This window comes from Rhinoraja longicauda, chromosome 12 (assembly GCF_053455715.1).
Source record: "Rhinoraja longicauda isolate Sanriku21f chromosome 12, sRhiLon1.1, whole genome shotgun sequence".
Lineage (NCBI taxonomy): Eukaryota > Metazoa > Chordata > Chondrichthyes > Rajiformes > Arhynchobatidae > Rhinoraja > Rhinoraja longicauda.
The window spans coordinates 15498272-15525701 of NC_135964.1; the positions used below are offsets into that span (position 1 = coordinate 15498272).

The following is a 27430-nucleotide window of genomic DNA, read 5'->3' on the forward strand; positions in this document are numbered from 1 at the left end:
AACGTCACCCATTCCTTTTCTCCAGAGATACTTACTGCCTGACCCGTTGAGTTACTCCAGCATTTTGTGTCTATCTTCGATGTAAACCAGCATCTGCAGTTCCTTCCTACACAAAAAGAAATGTATTATGGATTTGTACATTAAAACAGCCATTATCAAACCATTGCTCATTGAATATTTGCAATTTTAAATGGTCTTTAAACAAATGATTGATAATTGACATCGATGGAACAAAGAGGTACAATAACAGCGATTTGTGAAAACTGTATTTAACTTGAAATAAATATCATTTGAAAGGTGTACGTTGGATAAGCGTGTGGTTGGTTTGGTGGTTAGTGGCAGATGTAACAAGACATCGAAGGTGACACCCATTTCACAATGATTGTAATAAAATTACAATGATTGTAATACACCTTCCGTATGCAAAATTGATATGAAGTCCATGAAATGCTGTCGGTGAAATTACCGAGATGTACTTCATTCTGCAAGCAACCGTTCTTTTGGCGCACAGCATGAATGGTAAGTGTTTTCTACAGTAGGTTTATGTAGGATTTCTGATATTAGGCTAACATGTTTAAATCACCAAAAACGAGAGAAAGAATCTGATGAAACCATTTAAATAGGAGGTTTTAAAGCACATGTCAAAGCTGAATGGAGCAGATATTGAAAAGAACCAGTTGCTCTATTTTTTCCTCGATACAAGGTAGTTTTGGGTAAATGGAAGATCCAAACCTGACTTCCAAATGTACTCCAGGAGAGTTGAGTAAGCTCTTCCAGTCGATGCTTTCACACAGCTTTAACTTCAAATCAAATTTATTGTAAGTTCAGCATAATGTTGAGCAACATCCTGAATGTATCTGGACAAAGTTTAAAGGAGATATGCAGAGCATGTTTTCTCACACAGAGGGTGGTGGTGGCCTGGAACACGTTGCCAGGGGTGATGGTGGAGGCAGATACGAGAGTGATCGTTGAGAGGTTTACAGATGGGCACAAGAATGTGCAGGCAATGGATTTAAACTAATGTGGCAGGGGGATGGGAGCAGGAGCAGAGAGACAGAGGGGTGTAAAATGAGGGTAGAAGCAACAGGTAGCAAGGTGAAAAGTAAAAGTGGTAGGCAGACAAATCCAGGGCAAAAATCAAAAAGGGCCACTTTTCAACATAATTGTATAAGGGGTAAGAGAGTTGTAAAAACAAGCCTGAAGACTTTGTGTCTCAATGCAAGGAGTATACGTAATAAGGTGGATGAATTAAATGTGGAGATAGTTATTAATGATTATGATATAGTTGGGATTACGGAGACATGGCTCCAGGGTGACCAAGGCTGGGAGCTCAACATCCAGGGATATTCTATATTCAGGCGGGATAGACAGAAAGGAAAAGGAGGTGGGGTAGCGTTACTGGTTAGAGAGGAGATTAAAGCAGTGGAAAGGAAGGACATTAGCTTGGAGGAAGTGGAATCGATATGGGTAGAGCTACGAAACACTAAGGGGCAGAAAACGCTAGTGGGAGTTGTGTACAGGCCACCTAACAGCAGTAGTGAGGTTGGGGATGGCATCAAGCAGGAAATTAGAAATGCGTGCACTAAAGGTGCAGCAGTTATAATGGGTGACTTCAATCTACATATAGATTGGGTGAGCCAAACTGGCAGGGGTGCTGAGGAAGAGGATTTCTTGGAATGTTTGAGAGATGGTTTTCTAAACCAACATATCGAGGAACCAACGAGAGAACAGGCCATTCTAGACTGGGTATTGAGTAATGAGGAAGGGTTAGTTAGCAGTCTTGTTGTGCGAGGCCCCTTGGGCAAGAGTGATCATAATATGGTAGAGTTCTTCATTAGGATGGAGAGTGACAAAGTCGATACAGAAACAAGTGTTCTGAACTTAAAGAAAGGTAACTTTGAGGGTATGAGGCGTGAATTGTCCAAGATAGACTGGCGATTGATGCTGAAAGGGTTGACGGTGGACATGCAATGGAAGGCATTTAAAGGTCGCATGGATGAACTACAACAAGTGTTCATCCCAGTTTGGCAAAAGAACAAACCAGGAAAGGTAGTGCATCCGTGGCTAACAAGGGAAATCAAGGATAGTATTAAAACAAAAGATGAAGCATACAGATTAGCCAGAAAAGGTAGCATACCAGAGGACTGGGAGAAATTCAGAGTCCAGCAGAGGAGGACAAAGGGCTTAATTAGGAAAGGGAAAATAGATTATAAGGGAGAACTGGCAAGGAACATAAAAACAGACTGCAAAAGCTTTTATAGGTATGTCAAGAGAAAAAGATTAGTTAAGGCAAATGTAGGTCCCTTGCAGTCGGAAACAGGTGAATTGATCATAGGGAACAAGGAGATGGCAGACCAATTGAACAAATACTTTGGTTCTGTCTTCACTAAGGAAGACATAAACCGTCTGCCGGAAATAGCGGGGGACCGGGGGTCTAATGAGATGGAGGAACTGAGGGAAATCCAGGTTAGTCGGGAAGTGGTGTTAGGTAAATTAAATGGATTAAAGGCAGATAAATCCCCAGGGCCAGATAGGCTGCATCCCAGAGTGCTTAAGGAAGTAGCCTCAGAAATAGTGGATGCATTAGTGATAATTTTTCAAAACTCTTTAGATTCTGGAGTAGTTCCCGAGGACTGGAGGGTAGCTAATGTAACCCCACTTTTTAAAAAGGGAGGGAGAGAGAAAACGGGGAATTATAGACCAGTTAGCCTAACATCGGTAGTGGGGAAAATGTTAGAGTCAGTTATTAAAGATGTGATAGCATCACATTTGGAAAGTGGTGAAATCATCGGACAAAGTCAGCATGGATTTACCAAAGGCAAATCATGTCTGACGAATCTTATAGAATTTTTCGAGGATGTAACTAGTAGAGTGGATAAGGGAGAACCAGTCGATGTGTTATATCTGGACTTTCAGAAGGCCTTCGACAAGGTCCCACATAGGAGATTGGTGTACAAACTTAAAGCACACGGTATTGAGGGTTCAGTGTTGAGGTGGATAGAAAATTGGTTGGCGGACAGGAAGCAAAGAGTAGGAATAAACGGGTCCTTTTTGGAATGGCAGGCAGTGACTAGTGGGGTACCGCAAGGCTCAGTGCTGGGACCCCAGTTATTTACAGTGTATATTAATGATTTGGACGAGGGGATTGAATGCAACATCTCTAAGTTTGCGGATGACACGAAGCTGGGTGGCAGTGTTAGCTGCGAGGAGGATGCTAGGAGGCTGCACAGTGACTTGGATAGATTAGGCGAGTGGGCAAATGCATGGCAGATGCAATATAATGTGGATAAATGTGAGGTTATCCACTTTGGCGGCAAGAACAGGAAAGCAGAGTATTACCTGAATGGTGACCGATTGGGAGAAGGGGAGATGCAACGTGACCTGGGTGTCATGGTGCACCAGTCATTGAAAGCAAGCATGCAGGTGCAGCAGGCAGTGAAGAAAGCGAATGGTATGTTGGCATTCATAGCAAGAGGATTTGAGTTTAGGAGCAGGGAGGTTCTGCTGCAGTTGTACAGGGCCTTGGTGAGACCGCACCTGGAGTATTGTGTGCAGTTTTGGTCTCCTAACCTGAGGAAAGATGTTCTTGCCTTAGAGGGAGTACAGAGAAGGTTCACCAGATTGATCCCTGGGATGGCGGGACTTACATATGAGGAAAGACTGGATAGACTGGGCTTGTACTCTCTGGAATTTAGAAGACTGAGGGGGGATCTTATAGAAACATATAAAATTCTTAAGGGGTTGGAGAGGCTAGATGCGGGAAGATTGTTCCCGATGTTGGGGGAGTCCAGAACCAGGGGTCACTGCTTAAGGATAAGGGGGAAGTCTTTTAGGACCGAGATGAGAAATCATTTCTTCACACAGAGAGTGGTGAGTCTGTGGAATTCTCTGCCTCAGAAGGTAGTTGAGGCCAGTTCATTGGCTATATTTAAGAGGGAGTTAAATGTGGCCCTTTTTGCTAAAGGGATCAGGGGGTATGGAGAGAAGGCAGGTACAGGTTACTGAGCTGGATGATCAGCCATGATCATATTGAATGGCGGTGCAGGCTCGAAGGGCCGAATGACCTACTCCTGCACCTATTTTCTATGTTTCTATGTTTCTATGAGTATGGATCACATGCAAGCAGATGAGTTTTAGTTTAACTTAGCAACATTTTCAGCACAGACTTTGGGGCCAAAGGACCTGATCCTGTGCAGTGTTGTTCTATGTTCTAATCTATTTGAGCTCCAGAGTCATCTATAAACTGAGATGCAATCGGATAAGCTAAGCAAACTAGACAAACTTTTTTATTTGCCCAAGATAAGACCAATTTCTCTAATATTTTTACCTAAGTATTTAATCCTTTTTTTTTCAACGCAAGGAATAGTAAAAAGGTTGAATGGAGGTGATTTTAATAGGAAGTGTTTTTTTTTAAAATCAAAGGGATCTAACTAGAGAAGGGTTTAAGAATTTCAAATATTGGGACCCAGGTAGCTAATGGTTCAGGTGCTGAATAATGATGTGAAGAATTATGCTATAGAACATAACTCTGAATTGGTCTGAGGTTAATATCTCAGATATAACTACCAAATATAACTACCAAACTATTGGGTGTGTGAGAGATGGAAATAGAACATGGAGAGTACAATAACTCATTCAACAACTGAAATCCGTCTTGTATTGATGCTAAATTGAATAAACTGCATTTGTTATAGAGAGAGATATTATAGAGTCATACAGCATGGAAACAGGCCCTTCGGCCCAACTTGCCTGTGCCAACCAACATGCCCCATCTTCACTAGTCCCACCTGCCTGTGTTTGGCTCCTAACCCTCTAAACCAGTCCTATCCAAATAGTGTAGGAAAGAAAACTGCAGATGCTGGTTTAAATCGAAGGTAGACACAAAATGCTGGAGTAACTCAGCGGGTCAGGCAGCATCTCTGGAGAGAAGAAATGGGCGACGTTTCGGGTCAAGACCCTTTTTCAGACTGATGGGTGACGTTTCGGGTCGAGACCCTTCTTCAGACTGATCACGTTTCGGGTCGAGACCCTTCTTCAGACCCGAAACGTCACCCATTCCTTCTCTCCAGAGATGCTGCCTGACCCGCTGAGTTACTCCAGTATTTTGTGTCTAACTCTCCAAATATTTCTTGAACATTATGATAGCACCTGCTTCCTCTGGCAGCTCGATCCACATACCTGCTACCCTTTGTTTAAAAAAAATTACCCCTCAGATTTCCATTAAATCCTTCCCCCCTCACCTTAAACCTATGTCCTGTTGTTCTTGATTCCCCTACTCTGGGTAAAAGACTCTGTACACTTTCCCTATCTATTGCCCATCATGATCTTATACACCTCTATAAGATCACCCCTGAACCTCCTGCACTCCAAGGAATAAAGTCCCAGCCTCCTCAACCTCTCCCTTTAGGTCAGGCCCTCGAGTCCTGATGGTGGTAACCTGAGGTAAAAAACATTATGCTAGAAACACTCAGCAGGTCAGGCAGCGTCCATGGGAAGAGAAGGAGTTAACATTTCAGGTCCAGGGCCTTTCAGCTAGTTGAAAGCTTATTGGTCAGAATCTATAATGTCACGGGATTAATCAAACAGTGGTTTGTGTGTGTGTGTGGGTTTCTGATGAATGCGGTAATATTTTCATACTGTATAGCAAAAATTACGTGTCTCTTCAATGCATGAGACTTGCTTAAAGAATGCAATGAGACCTGAGCCCATATTTAGCTTAGACCTCTCTCCGACCATGTGGCAATGTAACTGACTTCAGCTCGTTTTACATAGTCGTATAGCACGGAAACAGGCCATTCGGCCCAACTTGCCCATGCCAACCAAGATGCACTAGTCCCACCTTCCCACATTTGGCCCATAATTCTCCAAACCTATCCTATTCATGCACCTGTACAAATGTCTTTTAAATGCTGATATAGTAGCAGCCTCAACTACTTATAGACTTTACTTTGGACTTTAGATTTTAGAGTTACCGCATGGAAACAGGCCTTTCGGGCCACAGAGTCGGTGCCGACCAGCGATCACCCTGTACACTGGGACTGTCCTACACACTAGGGACAATTTATAATTTTTATCTATGCCAATTAACCTACAAACCAGTCTGAAGAAGGGTCTCGACCCGAAACATCACCCATTCCTTCTCCCCAGCGATGCTGCCTGACCCGCTGAATTACTCCAGCATTTTGTGTCTACCTTCAATTTAAACCAGCATCTGCAGTTTTTTTTTACGACACAACCTACAAACCTGTATGCCTTTGAAACGTGGGAGGTAACCCGAGCACCCGAAGGAAACCCACGCGGTCACAGGGAGAAGGTAGAAACTCCACACAGACAGCACCTGAGGTCAGGATCGAACCTGGATCTCTGGCTCTGTAAGGCTGCCACTCTACCCTGCACCACCGTGCCATCTTACATACCATATATCCACCACCCTCCACGTGTGGGTTGAATTTTGGCCTTTCTTGATTATGGCCTGTCACCATTTGCCGTTTAAAGGAACCAGATTCAATTCATTGCAAACTGCAATCTCTCGAGTGTTTAGTGCATTTTGAAGTCCCACCACTAGGTTCCTGGCCCTCGTTATACAGGTGGCAATGAGAGTTAATTAAAATGGAGGCACAAGGAACTGTAGAAGCTGGAATCTTGAGTAAAACACGAAATGCTCGAGTAACTCTATGGGCCAGGCAGCATCTCTGGAGTTTAGTTTAGCTGGAGATGCAGAGAATGGAGGGATAAGGAACATGTGCAGAGGAAATTAACTTGGCATCAACTTTAGAAAACCATGCCTGATTATTGTACGTTTCATCCACAGTGGTCCCTTGTGCAAATGAGCTGAGCAGAAACGCCACTCTTGGGGAAGATGTTCTTCTGAACCCAAACTGCACAGAATGTGACGCATTGTCAATTGAGTGGAAATTTTCTTCAAACCTGATGAGCAGCTGCATTTCCTCTACTATCATGAACAAGGAGAATGTTACCAATGTCTTTGGTGCATTTGAAGGTCGAGTGAGCATTCTAAGGAATGGCTTGCATTTATGGCTACCATCTGTCCATATCAATGACACAGGAAAATACACCCGGACCCTCACAATGCTGAATGGGATGGAACAATGCGTTAGCATTACAGTTAATGTGCAGGAAGGTAAGGACTAAGCACGACGCTGGAAGCTGTGAATCCACAGAAATTCGGCCAATAATACTTATAACTTTTGCAATCGGTGCTTGTTTGCGCAGGACTCTGTAATGAATGAAACACATTGAAGTACCATTACAGTTTGTATTGTGAAAAGGCCTTAGTCAGAGCATGGTGAATCTGTGGAATTCATCGCCACAGAAGGCTGTGGAGACCGTCAATGGATATTTTTAAGTCAGAGATTGACAGATTCTTGACTAGTGCGGGTGTCAGGGGTTATGGGGAGAAAGCAGGAGAATGGGGTTGAGCTAGATCAGTCGTGATTGAATGGTGGAGAAGACTTTGGGCTGAATGGCCTAATTCTGCTCCCATGACCTATGGACTTACCTAGAACATAGAACAGTAGAATATACCAGCCCACTATTTTTGACATGATCCATATCCCTCCCTCTATGACTGCACATCCGTACCCCCATGCAAAAGCCTGTTACATCTGCCTCCATCACCACCCCAGGCAACGTGTTCCAGACCCCTCCACCCTGCACATCTCTATTCATCTTTCCCCTCACAACTCATAGCTCTGCCCTCTGGTGTGGGACATTTGCACCCTTGTAATAAAGTTCGGACTATCTACCCTATCTATGCCTCCCTTAATTTTTATACGGTTCTATCACGTCTCTCCTCAACCTCTGATATTCCAGAGAAAACTATCCAAGCCCAGCCACCTCTAACTGGCGCTGAAACCCTCAAATTCAGGCAGCATCCTGGCAAAGCTCCTCAGCAGCCTCTCCAAAGCCTTCACATCTTTCCTGTAATAGGACCGGACTTCAATGTTACATCTTGCAATAAATATTGTACGCTTTGTCCATTTATCTGCGCACTGCGGACAGCCTGATTGTATTCATGGATAGTATTTTCATTGACTGGAGAGCACGCAAGCAAAAGCTGTTCACCGTATGTGTAGAAAGGAACAGCAGATGCTGAGAAAGGATGTGTGACGTTTCGGGATGGGACCCTTTTTCAGACACATCCCGACCCAAACGTCACCAATCCTTTTTCTCCAGAGATGCTGCCTGACCTGCTGAGTTAGTCCAGCATTTTGCGCCTATCTTCAGCTTTTCACTGTACGCGTGACAATCATAAGCTAATCATAAGCTAAACTAAACTAAACCAAAGTCCTATAGAACATCATATTTTGCCTGTTATACATTTAATGTGTAAAAGGCTTCATGACTTGAACCGAACTTTGGTCATGTTATCGGCTAAATATCACTAAATATCAATGGAATTGGAATAACAGTAAAATTGTTCTATGTTTTTATATGCATTTTCTAACCATGTGCTATTTACTGACGAAGAAGGTCAACATTTGACTTCTTCCCAGACCTGTTTCTCTGCTATTCATTGGGTAGACAGTGTGTGAGAACATTCAAGGTGATTCATCTTACAAAATGTCTTCACATTTTGCCCACATCAGGAAATCCCCATGCTGAATATGTAGGTCACAAAGCTGAAGCATACCAATCATTTAGTGATTGAAACACAAGCACCTCTACTGTTTATTACAGTCACTTAATTACTTGACTGTAAGTGAAAGAGATTGGATTGACTTAACATTACTACCTTGATTGAAGTGCATTTAAAAGGACGTGCCTTTGGAAAGGAGATGAGGAGGAATTTCTTCACCCAGAGGGCGGTGAATCTGTGGAATTCAATGCCACAGATGGTCATGGAGGCCAGGTCAATAGATATTTTTAAGGCAGAGATTGACAGATTCTTGATTTGTACGGGAGTCAGGGGTTATGGGGAGAAGGCAAGAGAATGAGGTTGAGAGAGAAAGATAGATCAACCATGACTGAATGGCAGAGTAGACTTGATGGGCCGAATGGCTTAAACCTGCTCCTAAAACTTTTGAGGTTATGAATTAATGATTCAGAATCAATGAGGTACTCTTTCCACCTCATTAGTGACCCTCGGACTATCTTTAATTTTACTTTACTGGAATTTCAAAGATTTCAAAGGTTTCAAAGGTTTCAAAGGTTTCAAAGGTCTTTTATTGTCACATATACCAATTAAGGTACAGTGATATGTGAATTACCATACAGACACACAACTACAAAAAAGTTAACATAAACATCCACCACTGCGGACTCCCCACATTCCTCACTGTGATGGAAGGCCAAGCTTCTTCGTCTTTATTCTCCCGTGGTCGGGGCAGTTGAACCATCCATCGGGGCAATCGAAGCTCCTGCAGCCGGCGGTCGGAGTTCCTGCGTCGGGGCGATCAAAGCTCCCTTGTCAGGGTGATCGAAACTCCCGCGTCTGGGCGGTCGAAGCTCCTGCGGCTTGGAGTTCCCGAGGTTGGTCTCTGACCAGAGACCGCTGGCTCCGTGATGTTAAGTCCGCAAGCACTCACGGTCGGAGCTCTGAGGTCGTTCCCTGGCAAAGGGATCGCTGGCTCTGTGATAGTAAGTCCACAGGCAACCGCGGTGGAGCTCTCAAAATCGGTCCCCAGCAAAGGCCGCCAACTCCTCGGTCCCCAGCAAAACTCCTCGATGTTAGGCCGCAGAGCGGATGGAAATACGATACGGAAGAAAATTGCATCTCCGTCGAGGTAAGAGATTAGAAAAAGTTTCCCCCAACCCCCTCCTCTACCCAACACATAAAACAAGCTAAAGAACACTAAAAACATACATTTAACACATACTATTAAAACACAAGAGAAAGAAAGGACAGACAGACTGTTGGCGAGGCAGCCATTGCTGGCGCCACCCGGTGGGGAATCTTGCACTTAACATTATCCACTTTATCTTGTTTTTGGTGGATGGTTTGATTATAATCAGCTATAGTTTTTCCGCTAGCACACAACAAAACCTTTTAACTGTACCTCGGTACACGTGGCAATAAATTAAATTAAGCTAAACTATTCTGAAAAAGGGTCCCGACAAGAAACGACACTCATCCTTTTTCTTCAGAGATACTGCCTGACCCGCTGAGTTACTCCAGCACATTGTTCTTATCTTCCTCTTAAGCTAAACTAAACTTGAATGAGAATACCTGAGCCTTTATATTACATGAATATTTCACTACAGCCTTAAACAAGGTATTGCTGGTCTGTGTATCCTTTCTCCTTGTAGCAGTCTTGTACTCTTATTACCTGGACCGTTCTTGCACCACTCTCCCTGCACGTAGAGACCTGTGTTTTTCAAGCTGAAGTCTGAGTCTGAAGAAAGGTCTCAACCCGAAACGTCACCCATTCCTTCACTCCAGGGATGCTGCCTGACCCGCTGAGTTACTCCAGCACTTTGTGCCTATCCTGTGTTTTTTCTCAGCAACTCAACTTGCAATAAGTTCTTTGCCTTCCTTCCATCTCTAAGTTTCACTCTTTCACTCTACATGCACTCCACCCCCCCCACCCCCCCCCCCCCCCCACCCCCTCACCCTCCCAACCCCATCCTCTCTAATAACACACAGCCGGTTTTAAAAAAATCAAAATGAATTTTATTCAGGATAAAAATATATGCACAAAACAAGAACTGCAATATTCCACAACTATACTACATTATACTACCGCTGCGTCACCCTGCCACCTTTAATACACAAGCAAACATGCTGGTTCAAAACACAAAAAGACACAAAGTGCTGAAGTAACTCAGAGGGTCAAGCCGTATCTCTGGAGTACATGGAAAGGTGACGTTTCGGATTGGAACACGAACAGTCTGAAGAAGGGTCCTGACCAGAAAGATCACCTGTCCAGGTTCTCCAGAGATGCTATCTGACTCGTTGAGTTAATCCAGCACTTTGTGTCTATCTTTGGTATAACCCAATACCTGCAGTTCATTTTTATGATATTCTCTAGCGATGCTGCTGTTGTGTTAGTCCAATACTTTGGGTTCTGTTTTTGACAAGCTTTTGTTCTCATTATCTTTATCTGTAGCTGCAGGATAATGATCTGATCTAATGAGCATTCAAGGTTTAATTCCTTTACAATATGATGTTATTTTCTGGTAATCAACAGCAAATGATTACCCCATAAACTGCACTGAATACTTTATCCTAGACGAGGATATTATCGTCTGCACAGTGCATTGTAAAATAAAAATGAAATCTAAATTGGTCTTACAAATCACTCTCCCAACGAGTCCATGGAATAAATAATTGTGCGTCCTGAATATCCATGTATGGCCAGTTTCCAGTGCTGCAGGTTCGGTTTGCATTGTGGTGAGAGTTGTCTCCAACAGAACAGTAGCAACAGCAGCAGCAACAACCTCCATTCATATTGTGCCTTCAGCATGACAGAAACACAGCAATATATGATATCAGGTTTAAGATGACAATAGACAATAGGTGCAGGAGAGGCCAATTGGCCCTTCGAGTCAGCACCGCCGTTCACTGTGATCATGGCTGATCATCCACAATCAGTACCCCGTTCCTGCCTTCTCCCCATATCCCTTGACTCCGCTATCTTTAAGAGCTCCATCTAATTCTCTCTTGAAAGCATCCAGAGAATCGGCCTCCACTGCCTTCTGAGGCAGAGAATTCCGCAGATTCTCTGGGTGAAAAAGTGTTTTCTCATCTCTGTTCTAAATGGCCTACCCCTTATTCTTAAACTGTGGCCCCTGGTTCTGCACTCCCCCAACATCGGGAACATGTTTCCTGCCTCCAGTATGTCCAATCCCTTAATAATCTTATATGTTTCAATAAGTTCCCCTCTCACCCTTCTAAATTCCAGTGTATACAAGGCCAGTTCACTCAATTCTTTCATTATACGACAGTCCCGCCATCCCGGGAATTAACCTCGTGGACCTATGCTGCACTCCCTCAATAGCAAGAATGTCCTTCCTCACATTTGGAGACCAAAACTGCACACAATACTCCAGGTGTGGTCTCACCAGGGCCCTGTACAACTGCGAGGAGGTGAATTTAAATAGAAAGCTGAGGGGCAACTCTTTCACACAGACGGTTGTGGGTATATGGATCGAGCTTCCAGAGGAGGTAATTGAGGCAGGTATAATAACAACATTTAATAGACATTTGGACAGGTGCATGGATAAGGAAAGTTTAAGGATATGGGTCAAATGCATGCAAATGGGACTGGATTAGATGGAGCATTGTGTTTGGTTTGGACAAGTTGGGCCAAAGGATCTACATCTGTGCTGCCTTACTCTAGATTAAATATATTGACAGCTTGGTAGAAAGGAACTGCAGATGCTGGTTTATACTGAAGATAGACGCAAAATGCTGGAGTAACTCAGCGGGTCAGGCTGCATCTCTGGAGAAAAGGAATAGGTGACATTTTGGGTCGGAACCCTTCTTCAGACTAACAGTTTGGGATGTATAACTTTGATTCATTTAATTGTTGCCTAATAGTAAATGGGATTGGTAAGACAATGCAATAATGTAGCATGGGGCAAACACAGATTTGAGGTGATAAATTGCAAGTTCTGAGCTTTCATAAAGGGTAGGGCAGGAAAAGTGGAAACAAATAGTTTGTAGTCGGCTAGGTCTGAGACAAAAGGCGCAGAGCACAACACTTAAAGTGAAAAACATGACGCCAAGACCAACTCTTATCTACCTGTACATAATCCATATCACTCCATTCGTTGCATATCCATATGCACATCCTAAAGCGTCTTATATCCCACTATAGTATCTGCTACAAAAACCCTCCTCCTCCCCAGAAGAGCGCTCCTGACACTCACCACTGTGTGTGTATGTGTATGTGTGCGTGTGTGTGTGTGTGTGCGTGTGTGTGTGTGCGTGCATGTGTGCGTGTAAAAACAAACGTCCCGCACATCTCCTTAAAATTTTGCCCCTCTCACCTTAAAGCTCTGCCCTCTAATATTTGTCCCTTCCATCCGGTTCTGACTGTCTACCCTATCTATGCCTCTCATCATTTTATATACTTCTGTCAGGTCTGCCCGCAACCTCCAGCGTTCCAGCGAACATGTCGAGAGAATGGGGATATTGGACACCGCCGGTCATATTTTCAAAATGGGGGATCATGTTGCAGAATGTAGGAAAGTTACAAATTGCCTGTGATTGATTCTGGGGCTTAGCACACACTCATTAATCAAGTAGCCTCACAGGAAGTGAGAGATATTTCATTGAAGATAGACACAAAATGCTGGAGTAACTCAGCAATCTGTACTTTCCCGATAGCTCCACCCTCCATCAGTACAGACAAGAGGCCTGTGCTGATCAAGTGTGCCGTGAGATCCAACTGTTCCAGGGTTATCTGAGTCGAACTATGAATCATCGATTGGCTAATCTGTTATTCGAGTACCATGCAATGCTACATTCAGCACTGACCTCAAATGCACTGCAGCCTCTTTTGGCATTGGTAGAGACATTGGTATGGACTTTGGTTTATTAATGTCACTTGTACTGAGATGCAGTGGAAAAAAACATCTTTGGGTGCGATCCAGTCAAATTATACTATGCAGGAGTTCTCTAAAGCCATTCACAAGTATATCATGTAGTACAAAGAGAAAGATATCAGACTACAGTACCCAAGTGGAGTATGAAGTGCTGTTCCTCCGGTTTACTCGTGGCCTCACCAAAGGAGGCCCAGGACAGAAAGGTCAGACACAACATGCTGGAGTAACTCAGAGGGTCAGGCAGCATCTCGGGACAAAGTTGTTGGGTGACGTTTCGGGTTGGGACCCTGCATCAGATTAGCATCTTCAGTTCCTTTCTTTTGCCTAATGTGGGAATGGGAAGGGGGTTTTCAATAGTTAGCAACTGCGGGGCCTTGGTGGACCGAGGACAAGTGTTCAGCAAAATGGCTGCCTAGTCTATCCTTGGTGTTGTCAATGTATTAGGAGGACATATCGAGAGCCATCGGTGGTTATATTTGTTGCTTTTGTTTCTTCTCCTTTGTAACATGATTTGCCTTTTGCATGAACTAATTTTAGATGATAATGCACAATGTTCAAAGTGCACAAGGAATAAAGTGTAGTGGCCGCCCTGCAGCTCCTCACAGTTTTGTCAGGATGTTGAATATTGCTTGGCATGTCCATCTCATAAGTTTAGTTTTGTTTAGAGATACCGTGTGGAAACAGGCCCTTCAGCCCACAAAGCCTGCGCTGACCAGCGAATCCCACAAACTAACACTATCCTACACACTTGGGACAATTTACAATTAAACCAATTAGCCTACAAACCTGTACATCTTTGGAATATGGGAAGAACCTGGAGAAATCCCACGTAGTCACAGGGAGAACGTACAAGCACCCATAGTCAGGATCAAACCCAGGCCTCTGACGTTGTAAGACAGCAACTCTACCACTGTGCCACCACGCCACCCAAGTAAAGAGGATGGAATTGGTGCCACCATCTTTCAGTTCACACAGAAAGAGAGGACGTTTCCGTGGTTCCTTTCCGTTCTGTTTCCGATGAGGAAAATTGGTCACTAAATGTAGTTTCGTTTTAGTAGATACGCTGCTGTAGATATGCAGCGTGGAAACAGACCCTGTGGCCTACTGCCTCCACACCGACCAGCGACCACCCGTGCACTCCTTCTATCCTACACACTAGGGACAATTTACAGAAGCCAATTAACCTACAAGCCTGCACGTCATTGGAATGCGGGAGGAAACCGGTGCACCCGGAGAAAACCACACGGTCTCAGGGAGAACGTACAAAGTCCATACATACATCACCCGTAGTCAGGATTGAACCCTGGTCCCTGGTGCTGTAAGGCAGCAACTCTACTGCTGCACCACTGTGGCTCCATATCCAAGAAAATGCAAGAAAACAAAGAAAAATAAAAGCTGCTTTTTTTACACAGGGTATATGAAATTTACACAGGGTATATGGGTATATGAAATGAGCTTCCTGAGATGGTAGTTCAGGCAGGTATTCTAACAATATTTAAAAGACATTTGGACTGATACATGGATAGGAAAGGTTTAGAGGGATTTGGATCAAACGCGGGCAGGTGGGACGAGTGTATAACCCAGCATCTGCCGCTCCTTGTTTCTACATAATGATTTTTATTGTATTTGGATATACTTGCTATTTCGGAGTCTTATGTCTTCCCATTGCTATTATTTTGCTTTAGATGGCAGTATAACTATTCTGAGAACTCCTGGTAAAGGTACCACCTGAGGTTAAAACACGAACCTCCAGGTGGCAGTGCATTTGTTTTGATGGTTGTGAAAAATGGAAAGATTGTGGATGCATTTTAAACTTTTTTTTAATATGGGTATTTACTTTTGTGAAAATCGGACATCTCTCCCGTGGGTTTGTTAGTGCATATTTTCAGGTCTTTCTATCTCTCCGTTAATTCTAATGAATGGCACATATTCTTCTATCCAATAGTAGGAACTATTTGCAAATCTTGTAAATAAATGGTTCAATGGCGTGCCATTAAAAGCATGTTCTCGGGAGAGTAATTCTCTTATTTAAGGTACATTTCTGCTTTTTTTTTTGAAAAGAGGAGTTGCTGACCCCATTTCCCTCCCCATTCAGCGAGGCAGACTGTAGCTCTCTTGCCAAGACCCAGTGCATCCTTGCTTCCTGTTCTCAGTGTAGTCACACACAAGCAGGGTGGGTGTGCTGAATGAAAAGAACTCACTTAAGAAAAATCTGCTAGCAGAAACAGCAGATCTGCCAATCAGAAGCATGATAAACAAACAAATAGTCGTGCCAAGTTTGTCGCCTGAGATATGCTGCTTGCTGCTGCGTAGGAAGGAATTGCGGATGCTGGTTTAAACCGAAGGTAGACACAAAATGCTGGAGTAACTCAGCGGGATGGGATGAGCAGCATCTCTGGAGAGAAGGAATGCGTGACATTTTGGGTCAAGACCCTTCTTCGGACCCTTCTTCAGCGAGTCTGAAAGACGCTTCTTCTCGACCCGAAGCGTCACCCATTCCTTCTCTCCAGAGATGCTGCCTGTCCCGCTGAGTTACTCCAGCATTTTGTGCCTCTTGCTTCTGTCAACCAGGTTCCCTCTCTGAAATCTACCCTGCTCTTAAGTCCACTGCAAGCAGCAACCGATACTAATCAATTAGAAAAATCTATAATTTGCATCTATTTCTTAAGAAAAACGTATTGGCTGTCAATTTTAACTTCCACCAACAGGTGGACACTAGGTAAGGGGCAGTTAAAATGGAAGATAGACACCAAGGGCTGGAGTAACTCAGCGGGTCAGGCAGCATCTCCAGAGAAAAGGAATAGGTGACTTTTCAGGTCAGAACCCTTCTTCAAACCCGACCTAGAACGTTGCCTATTCCGTTTCTCCAGAGATGCTGCCTGACCCGATGAGTTACTCCAATATTTTGTGTCTATCTTCGGTATAAACCATCATCTGCAGTTCCTGCATACACGGTTAAAATGGAGCTTGGGTATGCTTGGGAATCAAGATCCAAAGGGTATAAGTTTAAGATGAGAGTGATAAAGATTTCATAAGAACCTGAGGGGCAACTTTTTCACATAGCGGGTGGTGGGTATATGGAAGGAGCTGCCAGAGGAGGCAGTTGAGGCAGATACTATAACAACATTTAAAATATATTTGGACAGGTACATGGATAGGAAAGGGCGAGAGTGACTTGGGCCAAATACAGCAAATACCCTTGTTTACCCTGACTTGCAACTGTAATTTTAAACTCACCTGCTCCCTTGTGACCTTCTCTAAGGAACACTTCTGTGTGTGGGTGATAACTTGAGAAGGAGCTTGTGGTGAAGTCATGTAAATGGTAAATGTTCTACAATGTGTGGAGTGTGGGCAACTGTGAACTGTTACTGTGATGCAAGGGGAATGTGCAGAAATGTGTGAGGTGGGCTGCAATAATCGGAGAGGGGTGAGGGTAGGTTAGAGAGTGGAGTGGAGAGTTTTGTGAATAGCGAGAGAGAGAGAGAGAGAGAGCACCGTGCGAGAGAGAATTAATGTGCACACAACATGTAAGTTATGTAAGTTATTCCATTAATGGGGCTTGTCCTTTTTTTTAAAGAGATACAGCATGGAAACAGGCCCTTCAGTCCACCAAGTCCATTCCGATCAGCAATCACCCATACACTAGTTCTATTTTACACACTAGCGACAATTTGAAGATGCCAATTAACCTACAAACCCAAAAGTCTTTGGAATGTGGAAGGAAACTGGAGCACCCGGAGAAAACTCATGGGGTCACAGGGAGAAGGTGCAAACTCCGCACAGACAGTATCCATAGTCAGGATCGAACCAGGGTCTCTGGCGTTGTGAGGCACCAACTCTACCGCTGCGCTACTGTGCCACACTACTTGCCATCCCAACGGCAGATTTTCTGCTGATAATGGCCATCTCCTCCTTTAGTTGCCACTTATGTCAGCGCCAGAGTTTCGGGTTTGATCCTGACTACGGGTGCTGTCAGTACAGAGTTTGTACGTTCTCCTTGTGACCATGTGGGTTTTCTCCGGGTGCTCTGGCTTCCTCCCACATTCCAAGGACGTATAGGTTTGTAGGTTCATTGGCTTCAGTAAAGATAGTAAATTGTCCCTAGTGTGTAGGATGGCGCTAGTGTACAGGGTGATCGCTGGTTAGCACAGACTCAGTGGGCCGAAGGGCCTGTTTCCATGCTGTATCTCTGGAGTCTAAAGTCTTGAGCAGTTAAGAATAAACTGAACTTTGTAATACAAACCGTTCGTTCTTATTTTCTTATTTTCTGCCAAGACTGATCATTCTGCACGTCTTTGTCTTGATTGCTAAGATGTTTTAATATGTGCCTATCAGAAACTGCACTGAAACTGTAGAGACCCATTCCATTTGGACATAACCAACAGACAGAAATATCTTCTGGCCCGCTAGCCGAGAGCGGAACAAAACCCAATTTCCAAGGTGGAAATATCAAACCCACACCCATTTTTCTTTTGAAAACGACTCCAGATACAGGTCCACCACTGATGTTCTGGCAGCCTTGGTTCCAGAGCCTTTCTGGATTATCCGTTCTGCGGGACCAACAGAGGTCACGGCCTCTGAGAGGAGACCAACGGCATCGGAACGCTGAGCGCCACCAAGGCCGCCGGGGGCCGAAATACCGGCCCCGCAATGTCGGTTAATGGGCTTGGTAAATGTAAAAAATGACCCTAGCGTATGTAGGATAGTGTTAAATGTGTGGGGATCGTCGGTCGGCGCGGATTCAGTGGGCCGAAGGGCCTGTTTCCGCGCTGTATCTCTGAACTAAACTAAACTAAACTAGTGTGCAGATGATCGCTGGTCGGCACGGACTCGGTGGGCCGAAGGGTCTCGTTGCAGACTATATTTCTAAACAAAACTAAACCCCTCTGCATATCCCACTCCTTCAAGATCTCTTGCACAAGTCTCTTTACCTGGTGATCTCTCAACCATGTAATTTAGTTCAACATTCATCTTGTGAAGTGCTTTGAGCTATATTTTTCTATGTTGAAGATACTCCATGCATCAAGGCAGTTGCTGTTGCTCGTTTTTATTGCATGCATTTAAATCACCTCAACCATTGCAATATTTTGTAGTGTTGCAGTAATAATATTTATTCTTGTCAGTTTGAGGTTCCCAGTTGGGTTAAACATTTTCTTTGCTCTTCCTAACCCCTTGCCACCCAAGCAGCTTCCAGCCAATCCAAATACTTTTCTCAGCGGCTGCTACGAACCACCTAGCTACTGTTGTGTTGTCAAGGGAACGGCACAAAAACAAATAGCAGTTGTCATGGAAATGTTAGAAAACAACCAGCTGTAGTGTTAATGCAAATGGCACATTTTGGTATTTGACTGTAATTAGAATGTACCAAAATGGTTTATTTTACTAACGAAGGAGGCTAAAATGTAAACAGGAAATTGTTCATTGGTTGCAAAAATGCTTTGACACTGATGGAGTGAAGTCAGGTGTTAAAAAGCAGTGGGAGGTTTGCCAGTGGATCTACTTGCCAGTTGACTCTTTATGTGGGCTGAATGGAAATGTTTACTTTTGTGAGAAAGTTAAATGAGCAATGTCCCTGTAGAAGAATCCTACATTGCATTAATTTTGATTATTCAATATTTTGGCAATGTATAAGATTGTAGATCATTCCAGGTTCAGGGACAGTTTCTTCCCAGCTGTTATCGTGCAATTGAACAATCCTATCAACAACCAGAGAGCAGTCCTGAGCTACTATCTACCTCATTGGAGACCCTCAGACTATCTTTAATTGTACTTTACTGAACTTCATCTTATGCTGTAACTGTAATTCTTTTTTGTGCACAATCCGCAGGCATTGCCACTTTCATTTCACTGCACATCGTGTATGTGTATGTGACAAATAAACTTGACTTGTGCTAAAAACGTTACTCCCTTTATCCTGTATCTGTACACTGTGGACAGCTCGATTGAAATCATATATAGTCTTTCCGCTGACTGGATAGCATGCAACAAAAAAGCTTTTCACTGTACCTCAGTACACGTGGCAATAATAAACTAAACTAAACTGCTATGTGACCATCTCCGCCAATGCCTTGACACTTATAGGACAAATCAGAGAGTCTTTGTTTCATCACAAATTGTTTCTTCCTTCAGTTAATTATAAACTTAGGGACATAAAGAACTGCAGATGCTGGTTTACAAATTGCTGGAGTAATTCAGTGGGTCAGACAGCATCTCTGGGGAATATGGAGAGGTGACTTTATACTTTAGAGATACAGCATGGAAACAAGCCTTTTGGCGCACCGAAGTCCATGACGACCAGCGATTACCCCGCACACCGGCACTATTCTACACACGAGGGGCAATGTGCAATTTTACAGAAGTCAATTAACCTACAAGCCTGTACGTCTTTGGAATGTGGGAGGTAACCGGAGCACCTGGAGGAAACCCACGTGGTCACAGGGAGAACGCACAAACTCCGCACAGACAGCACCCATAGTCAGGAGCAAACCCAGGTCTCTGGCGCTGTAAGGCAGCAACTCAGCCGCTGCACCACTGTGCCTCCCCTGAAGAGTCTGAAGAAGGGTCCCGACCCAACACATCATCTATCCATGTTCTCCAGAGATGCTGCCTGACTCGCTGAATTACTCCGGAAACTGATGTCTTATTTTAAACTTAACTATTTTGAAGGTTTTCTGGTGTGTTTATGTGTTATCATTATATTTATTTGAAATGTTATTGTTTTTTTAAACACTTTTTATAGTGTCCTTAATTGATTTCAGGTTTTTGAATGAGGTGATTCATAATCAACACAGCTCTTTGATAGCCCGAGCAGCTGGTTCAGCTTTGCCTGTCAAACCATATCTGCAGGATTGACACTAGGCCAGTTAGATTGACTCGCAGAGGGTTTATGAACAACATCTCACTCAAAATAAGAGCTGCTTCAGTGGGCGAATGAGCAGGGAATCATTGTGCCGAAATATTAGGCCTTCGCTATTTTAGCTGCTTAATATGTTAGCTTTCTGATCTGCAACACATCATTGTTCTATTGTGGTGAAAGATACAGTGATTTATTGCAATCATTCCTCCAAATCTCATTCAATAATATGCGTGTGCCTACAATTCGATAACAATATTAGGGGGGGGGGAAGATGTTTTCTTGGAAACTGGCGTCTGAAGAAGGGTCTCGACCCGAAACGTCACCCATTCCTTCTCTCCAGTGATGCTGCCTGTCCCGCTGAGTTACTCCAGCATTTTATGTCTATCTTCGGTTTAAACCAGCATCTGCAGTTCCTTCCTACACAAAGATGCTTTCTTCCTGATTTAGTTTATCTTGCATCGTTTTCAGCACAGACATTGTGGGCCGAATCATCTGTTCCTGTGCTGTACTGTTCCATGCTGCATGTTTAAAGCAAGGGGGAATGTAAGGCTTATGTGGACTGATTATTACCATGTTTTTGTGGTTTTGGCTAGCCAAGTTAAAATTGCTACTCACACCTACCTTGCTGCCTTCCTGCGGACTATAGTCCTAACGTACTCTTCCAAGCTACCCCGTGGAATGCTCCTGAATGCAAACATGGCATATAAGGAAATCTTGTATCTACAGTTACCTTGGTTTTCCACCTCAAGACAGCAAAAAGCAGTTCTTGGTCAACCCACCAACGATTTATGTGTAGAAAAGAACTGCAGATGCTGGTTTATACCAAAGATGGACAAAAGTGTTGGCGTAATCCAGTGTGTCAGGCAGTATCTCTGGAGAAAAGGCATAGGTGACGTTTTGGGTCAGGACGCTTCTTCAGGCTGACCAGACTATTAACAATTTACCTGAAGGAGAGACTCTTTAGACTTTAGAGATGCAGCGTGGAAACAGGACCTTCAGCCCATCCAGTCCGCGCCAACAAGCAATCATCCTGTGCACTAGCACTATCCTGCACACTAGAGACAATTTTTTACAGAAGCCAATAAACCTACAAACCTCTTTGGAATGTGGGAGTAAACCGGAGTACCCGGAGAAATCACATGCAGTCACAGGGAGAAGGTACAAACTCCGTATCGACAGCACTCCTAGTCAGGATCTAACCCGGGTCTCTGGCGCTGTGAGGCAGCAACTCTACCACCGTGTCTCAACTTCTCCAACTCTTGTTATGACTTCCCTTCACTCCACGTCCCACTTCTTTCTCTGACCGCCTGCTGCGTCCTGCCAGGTGGGAGATTGGTGGGGCACAAGTAGGGAGGGAGGGCACAGAAGGATAAACTATCTCGGGTTTCACATTACAGAGACACAGTCTGCCTTGCATCTCAGAAATTGATATGAATACAGGTGGTTAAAGGCCAGACCCTGGCCCTTCACAGCTGCTCCTTATTATGCACATTCTCGTCTGTTTTAAAATAAGAAGGAAGTATGCCATTGCCTGATCTGCATTTGGTCGATAAAGCTGCAAGGTGGGCAGGGAGAGTGAGCTGTGAGGTATGGGATTGAAGCTTGAAACCAAGCTCAGTGAAGCGATGTACATGGCATGCGAGCATGATTATTGATTGAAATTGCTGGAAGGCGGCCAAAGAAGACATGGATTACTGAACTTTACTGAATAGCGAAAGGCCTGGATAGAGTGGATGTGGAGAAGATATTTCCCCTTGTGGGAGAGCCTTGGACCAGAGGGTACAGCTCAGAATAAAAGGACATACCTTTAGAAAGAAGACAAGGAGGAATTTCTTTAGTCAGAGGGTGGTGAATCTGTGGAATTCATTGCCATAAGACGGCTGTGGAGGCCGTCAATGGATATTTTTAAGGCGGAGATTGACAGATTCTTGATTAGTATGGGTGTCAGAGGTTATGGGGAGAAGGGAGGAGAATGGGGATAAGAGAGAAAGATAGATCAGCATGATAGAATGGCAGAGTAGACCTGATGGGCCAAATAGCTTAATTCTACTCCTATAACTAATGAACTTATGAACTGCAAATGGGGCGAGTGGTAGATTTTGCTATTTGAAGATTGAACTTGTAAACCTTGACAACATCGAAACAAAGAGCTGCAGATGGTGGTTGATAGGGACAATAATAAGGCAACTTGTGTCAGGTCATGAAACATCTTCCTACATTGGATTCTGTTCTTGGATTAACATTCTCAATATTAACAGCTGCCATTATTGTTTCCAAAGCATTTGCTCTGCATCATGTTATGGAATATCTTACTTCCAAATTCCTGCAGCAGTTTGGAAGTGTCTGTGTACGGAACAGGTATTTTCTATTGCAGAATTTTGGAAAACCTACGCAGGATGTGAAAGCTCAGAGCAATTCTTGTTTAGTTCATTCTCTACCAAAGTTAATTGTCAATGTTGGTTCTACCACTGCCCATATTTCTTTTGCCTTATATTAAAAAGGCACAGTGGCACAGCGGTAGAGTTGTTGACTTACTGTGCCAGAGGCCCAGGTTAGACCCTGACTACAGGTGCTGTCTGTGAAGAGCAAAGATACTAGAGGAGCAAGATGGACCACTCCGTTGAAATCGCCTATACTGAAGTGTAGTACCCAAAGGAGCATAACGTCCGCCATTTTAGTAAGCAAAACCCGCCATTGGCTATACCTCTCGTAGTGTAATCAGTGTTTTGGGGGAACAGTATGTGTGATGATACCATAAAATTGCAGAATATATCTCATCTATCAATTCACAGATTTTTGTTATTTTTCTTTTAAAATATTTCCGCAAGTTTCTGCCTACTAAAATGGCGCCATGACACACTACGGTTTTTAGGGTCGAGTGGTCTATCTTGCTCTGCTCTATTATCTTTGGTGAAGAGTTTGTACGTTCCCCCTGTGACTGCTTGAGGGGGGGGGGGGGGGAGAGAAATGGGGCAAGGGGGAAGGGGAAGGGAGTATAGGTAGTTAAACAACCACAGTTCTCCACATTGTTTCTCTCGAGATCGCACCTTCCCCAGCCAACAATGAACCATCCAGGTAGCTCCCTCCCTGAGGTCATGTGTGGCTGGTCCTGATTGGTCTGGTCTTTTCTCACCTCTAGCTTTTCACTCCCCCCCCCCCCACACCCTCTACTTTCAGTCTAAAGAAGGGTCCCGACCCAAAACGTCACCCATCCTTGTTCTCCAGAGATGCTGCCTGACCCACTGAGATGATCTAGGACTCTGTGTCTATCTTTACTATTAATGATGCATGTTTTTTATTTAATGTATTTCAGATTCCAGAAAAGCAGAGACCTTTGAGATAAATCAGTCAAAAGACAATGACTTGAGAACAACAATATCCCTATCAGGTAACATGGCACACTGCATATGCCTTGAAAATTAGTTTAGTTTAGTTTAATTTGTCACTTGTTTCATGATAGATGGAACAAGGTGTTCTCAAAGATATGGTATGTTGTAACTGGTTAATTGGAGGTTTGAAATTGATTTTAATAATAATCTTTAAAGATTATTATTGCATATCTAGGGTTATGAATGATGGAATCGTAAACATTTTCTTCCATATTGTAATTCTCCTGGATATGTTTATCATTTGCAGGTACTATCGAAACATTTAAGAGTCATTTGGACAGATACATAGGATCGTGTTAGAGGGACATGGTCCAAATACGGACAGATAGGACTAGTAGAGATGGGGCATCTTGGTTGGCATGGGCAACTTGGGCCGAAGGGCCTGTTTCCATGCTATATGACTCTAAGACTCTCTATGACTCTATCATTCAATGCATTTTATTTCGTTAAACATATTTTGCAGAAGAACTGTACCAAACGCAGAATCCAGAAACCAACTTTGTTGTGTGTGAGGGGTGAACCAGTTGACTAGCAGGGTGAAATAAAAGTTTTGACTGTCAAGTCTGATCGATGGCGGCTGCAGCCCCAAGGCTCCTCAGTCAATTTTTCTTGCTCCCCTGTTAGTCAGCCACCCAGAATATGACTACACTGAGTTTTATATAGCCTGTGGTATTGAGCAATCAAACATTCACTCGCATTCATTGACATAAGGATCAGATAAACAATTATACTCAAGGGAGCTTTACTTTATTGCCATCTGCCATAAACAGTTAGAACTTTAATGGTTTCCTGTACTGAGAGTATTTGCCTATCATCTTTGATCTTTCAGTAATAATATTCAGGATCCCAACAATAAATGAGTTTACATTAGAGCCGCTACTGGCATTTTTTTTCAGTTACAGGGAACATTATACATTTGATTACATTTGAACACATTTTGAATTTGCTCACATGTGTTTAAGACCATAAGGCAAACATAAACCTTTATAATCTGCTTAATAAAGTGCTTTTTTCTTCAAATAAGTTGTTTGTTAATTAATATATGTGCAATCCAATGTATTAATTGTACTATTCATGATAGTGTCAATCGTTGGAGTCATTTTGGGAGTGATCATTGTACTTCTTTGGATTAAAAGGCAATCAGCTGGGAGAGCAACATCGACAGGTAAGAAACCAGGTTGACAAGAATATGTGTGATGTAGAGGGGCAAGCAACTCCTAACTTTTAACATTTGAAATACTATTTCTCTGTACTGTACTGTTCTATGTTCTATGTCACTAATGTGTCTACAGAAGTAATTAGAAATATATCTTTTCCCTCACTCTATGAGGATGTTGCTCAGAATAGAGGGTCTGAGCTACAGGGAGAGGTTGGGCAGGCTAGGACTTTATTCCTTGGAGCGCAGAAGGCTAAGATCATGAGGGGAATAGAAAGGGTGAATGCAGTTTTTTTACACAGGGCAAGGAAATCAAGAACCAAAGGACATATTTCTAAGGTGAGAGAGAAAAGATTTAATTGGAACCTGAGAGGCAACATTTTCACACACAGGGTTGTTGGATGTATGGAACGAGCTGCTGGAGGAGCTAGTTGAGACAGATACGAGAACAACAGTTTAAAGACATTTGGACGGGTACATGGTTTGGCAAGGTTTAGAGGGGTATGAACCATACGCAGGCAGGTGCGACTAGCTCAGGTCAACAGAGGTAAGTTGGCCGAGGAGCCTGTTTCCGTGCTATATGGCTCCATGCCTTGCAAGTACAAGGTAAACTCTTGGCTCATGAATGTATCGGGGGAAGAGGGGGGTCGATTTTTCTGCCATATGATAGAGATTTTCATGCAGCACAAGGGCATTCCCTGTGGACACCAGGAGATGTTGCTATTAAAGGAAAATCATAACCGCTGAAAGAATATCTTCACAATTTTGTTAACATTTGACAAGCTCAGTTCCAGGTAGTTTCAGCTCAAAATTCTTTTCATGAATTCCTCTGCGCACTATATCCAATTAATGTAGCAAAGGAAAGGAAAGCAATAGGCATGTATTGACAATATTTCAAACAGAACAGCGATGTTTGTCATATTAATTATGTCTGCCAAAATTACGAAACAATATATTTTTTATGCTTTTGTAATTTCATGAGAAAAAAAAATCAAAATATGGACAATCTTTGTGGGTTGAATCAAGTTGGCTGTTGATGGCGGTCCCAAAAGGAACAGTTAATGGACACACAAGGAACTGCAGATGTTAGGATCCTGAGCAAAATGCAGCATTGGAGGAAGTCAGTGGGTAAGGCACCATCTGTGGAGGGAATGGACGGATGACCTTTTGGTCGGGGTCATGAATTAAAGCGCTTTCATTCATGGTCCCTCCATTCCCATTCCCTCCACAGATGCAGCTGTTTAAAAGGATGAGGGGGAATCACATTGAAACCTACCAAATGGAGAGGATGTTTCCAGTAGTGGGAGTGTCCAGGACCAGAGGGCACAGCCTCGGAATAAAAGAACATATCTTTAGAATGGAGATGAAGAAAGGACACAGAGTGTTTAGCGGGTTAGGCAGCATATCCGGAGAACATGGAATGGTGACATTTCATTCTGAAGATGGGTCCCGACCCGAAATGTCACCTATCCATGTTCTCCAGAGATGCTGCTTGATACACTGAGTTACTCCAGCATTTTGTGTCTTTTTGTGTAAACCAGCATTTGCAGTTCCTTGTTTCTATGGAGATGGGGAGGAAATTTGTTTGGCCAAGAGGGTGGTGAATCTGTGGAATTCATTGCTACAGATGGCTGTGGAAGCCTTTGGAAATTTTTAAAGCAGAGATTGATATGCTCTTATATCATATCATATCATATATATACAGCCGGAAACAGGCCTTTTCGGCCCTCCAAGTCCGTGCCGCCCAGCGATCCCCGTACATTAACACTATCCTACACCCACTAGGGACAATTTTTACATTTACCCAGCCAATTAACCTACATACCTGTACGTCTTTGGAGTGTGGGAGGAAACCGAAGATCTCGGAGAAAACCCACGCAGGTCACGGGGAGAACGTACAAACTCCTTACAGTACAGCACCCGTAGTCAGGATCGAACCTGAGTCTCCGGCGCTGCATTCGCTGTAAAGCAGCAACTCTACCGCTGCGCTACCGTGCCGCCCTCTTGATTAGTAAGGGCGTCAAAGGTTATATTAACTGTGACCTCCAATATTAAACACATCAAAGGCAGGTAAATGTTAATAACATGTGTTTAACTGGAATCCAAAACAGAAATATTGTATTTTAGATTGTGTCTTAATTATGACTTATGACCTTTTTTCTTACATTGTGTTTGTAGAGTTCTAGTTTTGCTCTTTTTTCCTTGCAGTAAATAGATTTTCACTACCAACCAAGTCTACAGAATATCCAATTTACAGCAATTACAATGGCTCAAGGTAAGTAGGTTCCAGCAAAATGTTAACCCTATTACCTCCTTCAGGTATCAACTGACGTGTCAAACAAAAGACTCTAAACCAGGGTTTAGTATGGAGATGCTGCCTGACCAGCTGAGTTACTCCAGAAATTTGTGTCTATCTTTAGTATAACTTAACATTTATTCAACCCTTGGATGGGTCTTTGTTTCTTATCAGACTAGAAAGTTCTAAATTATGTTTGCCTGTTTATATTTCCATTCTCA

At 43.4% G+C, this 27430-nt stretch overlaps 1 protein-coding gene across 1 annotated transcript; it reads left to right on the forward strand.

Annotated features, from left to right (window-relative positions):
* The first annotated feature begins 427 nt into the window (after nt 1-427).
* Nucleotides 428-27192, forward strand: LOC144598515 (uncharacterized). Its single transcript, XM_078408681.1, has 5 exons — nt 428-519; nt 6812-7141; nt 23682-23756; nt 24839-24922; nt 27122-27192. Exons 1-5 carry the CDS (start codon nt 471-473, stop codon nt 27190-27192), a joined length of 609 nt encoding a protein of 202 aa, XP_078264807.1. The 5' UTR covers nt 428-470.
* The last annotated feature ends 238 nt before the right edge of the window (nt 27193-27430 follow it).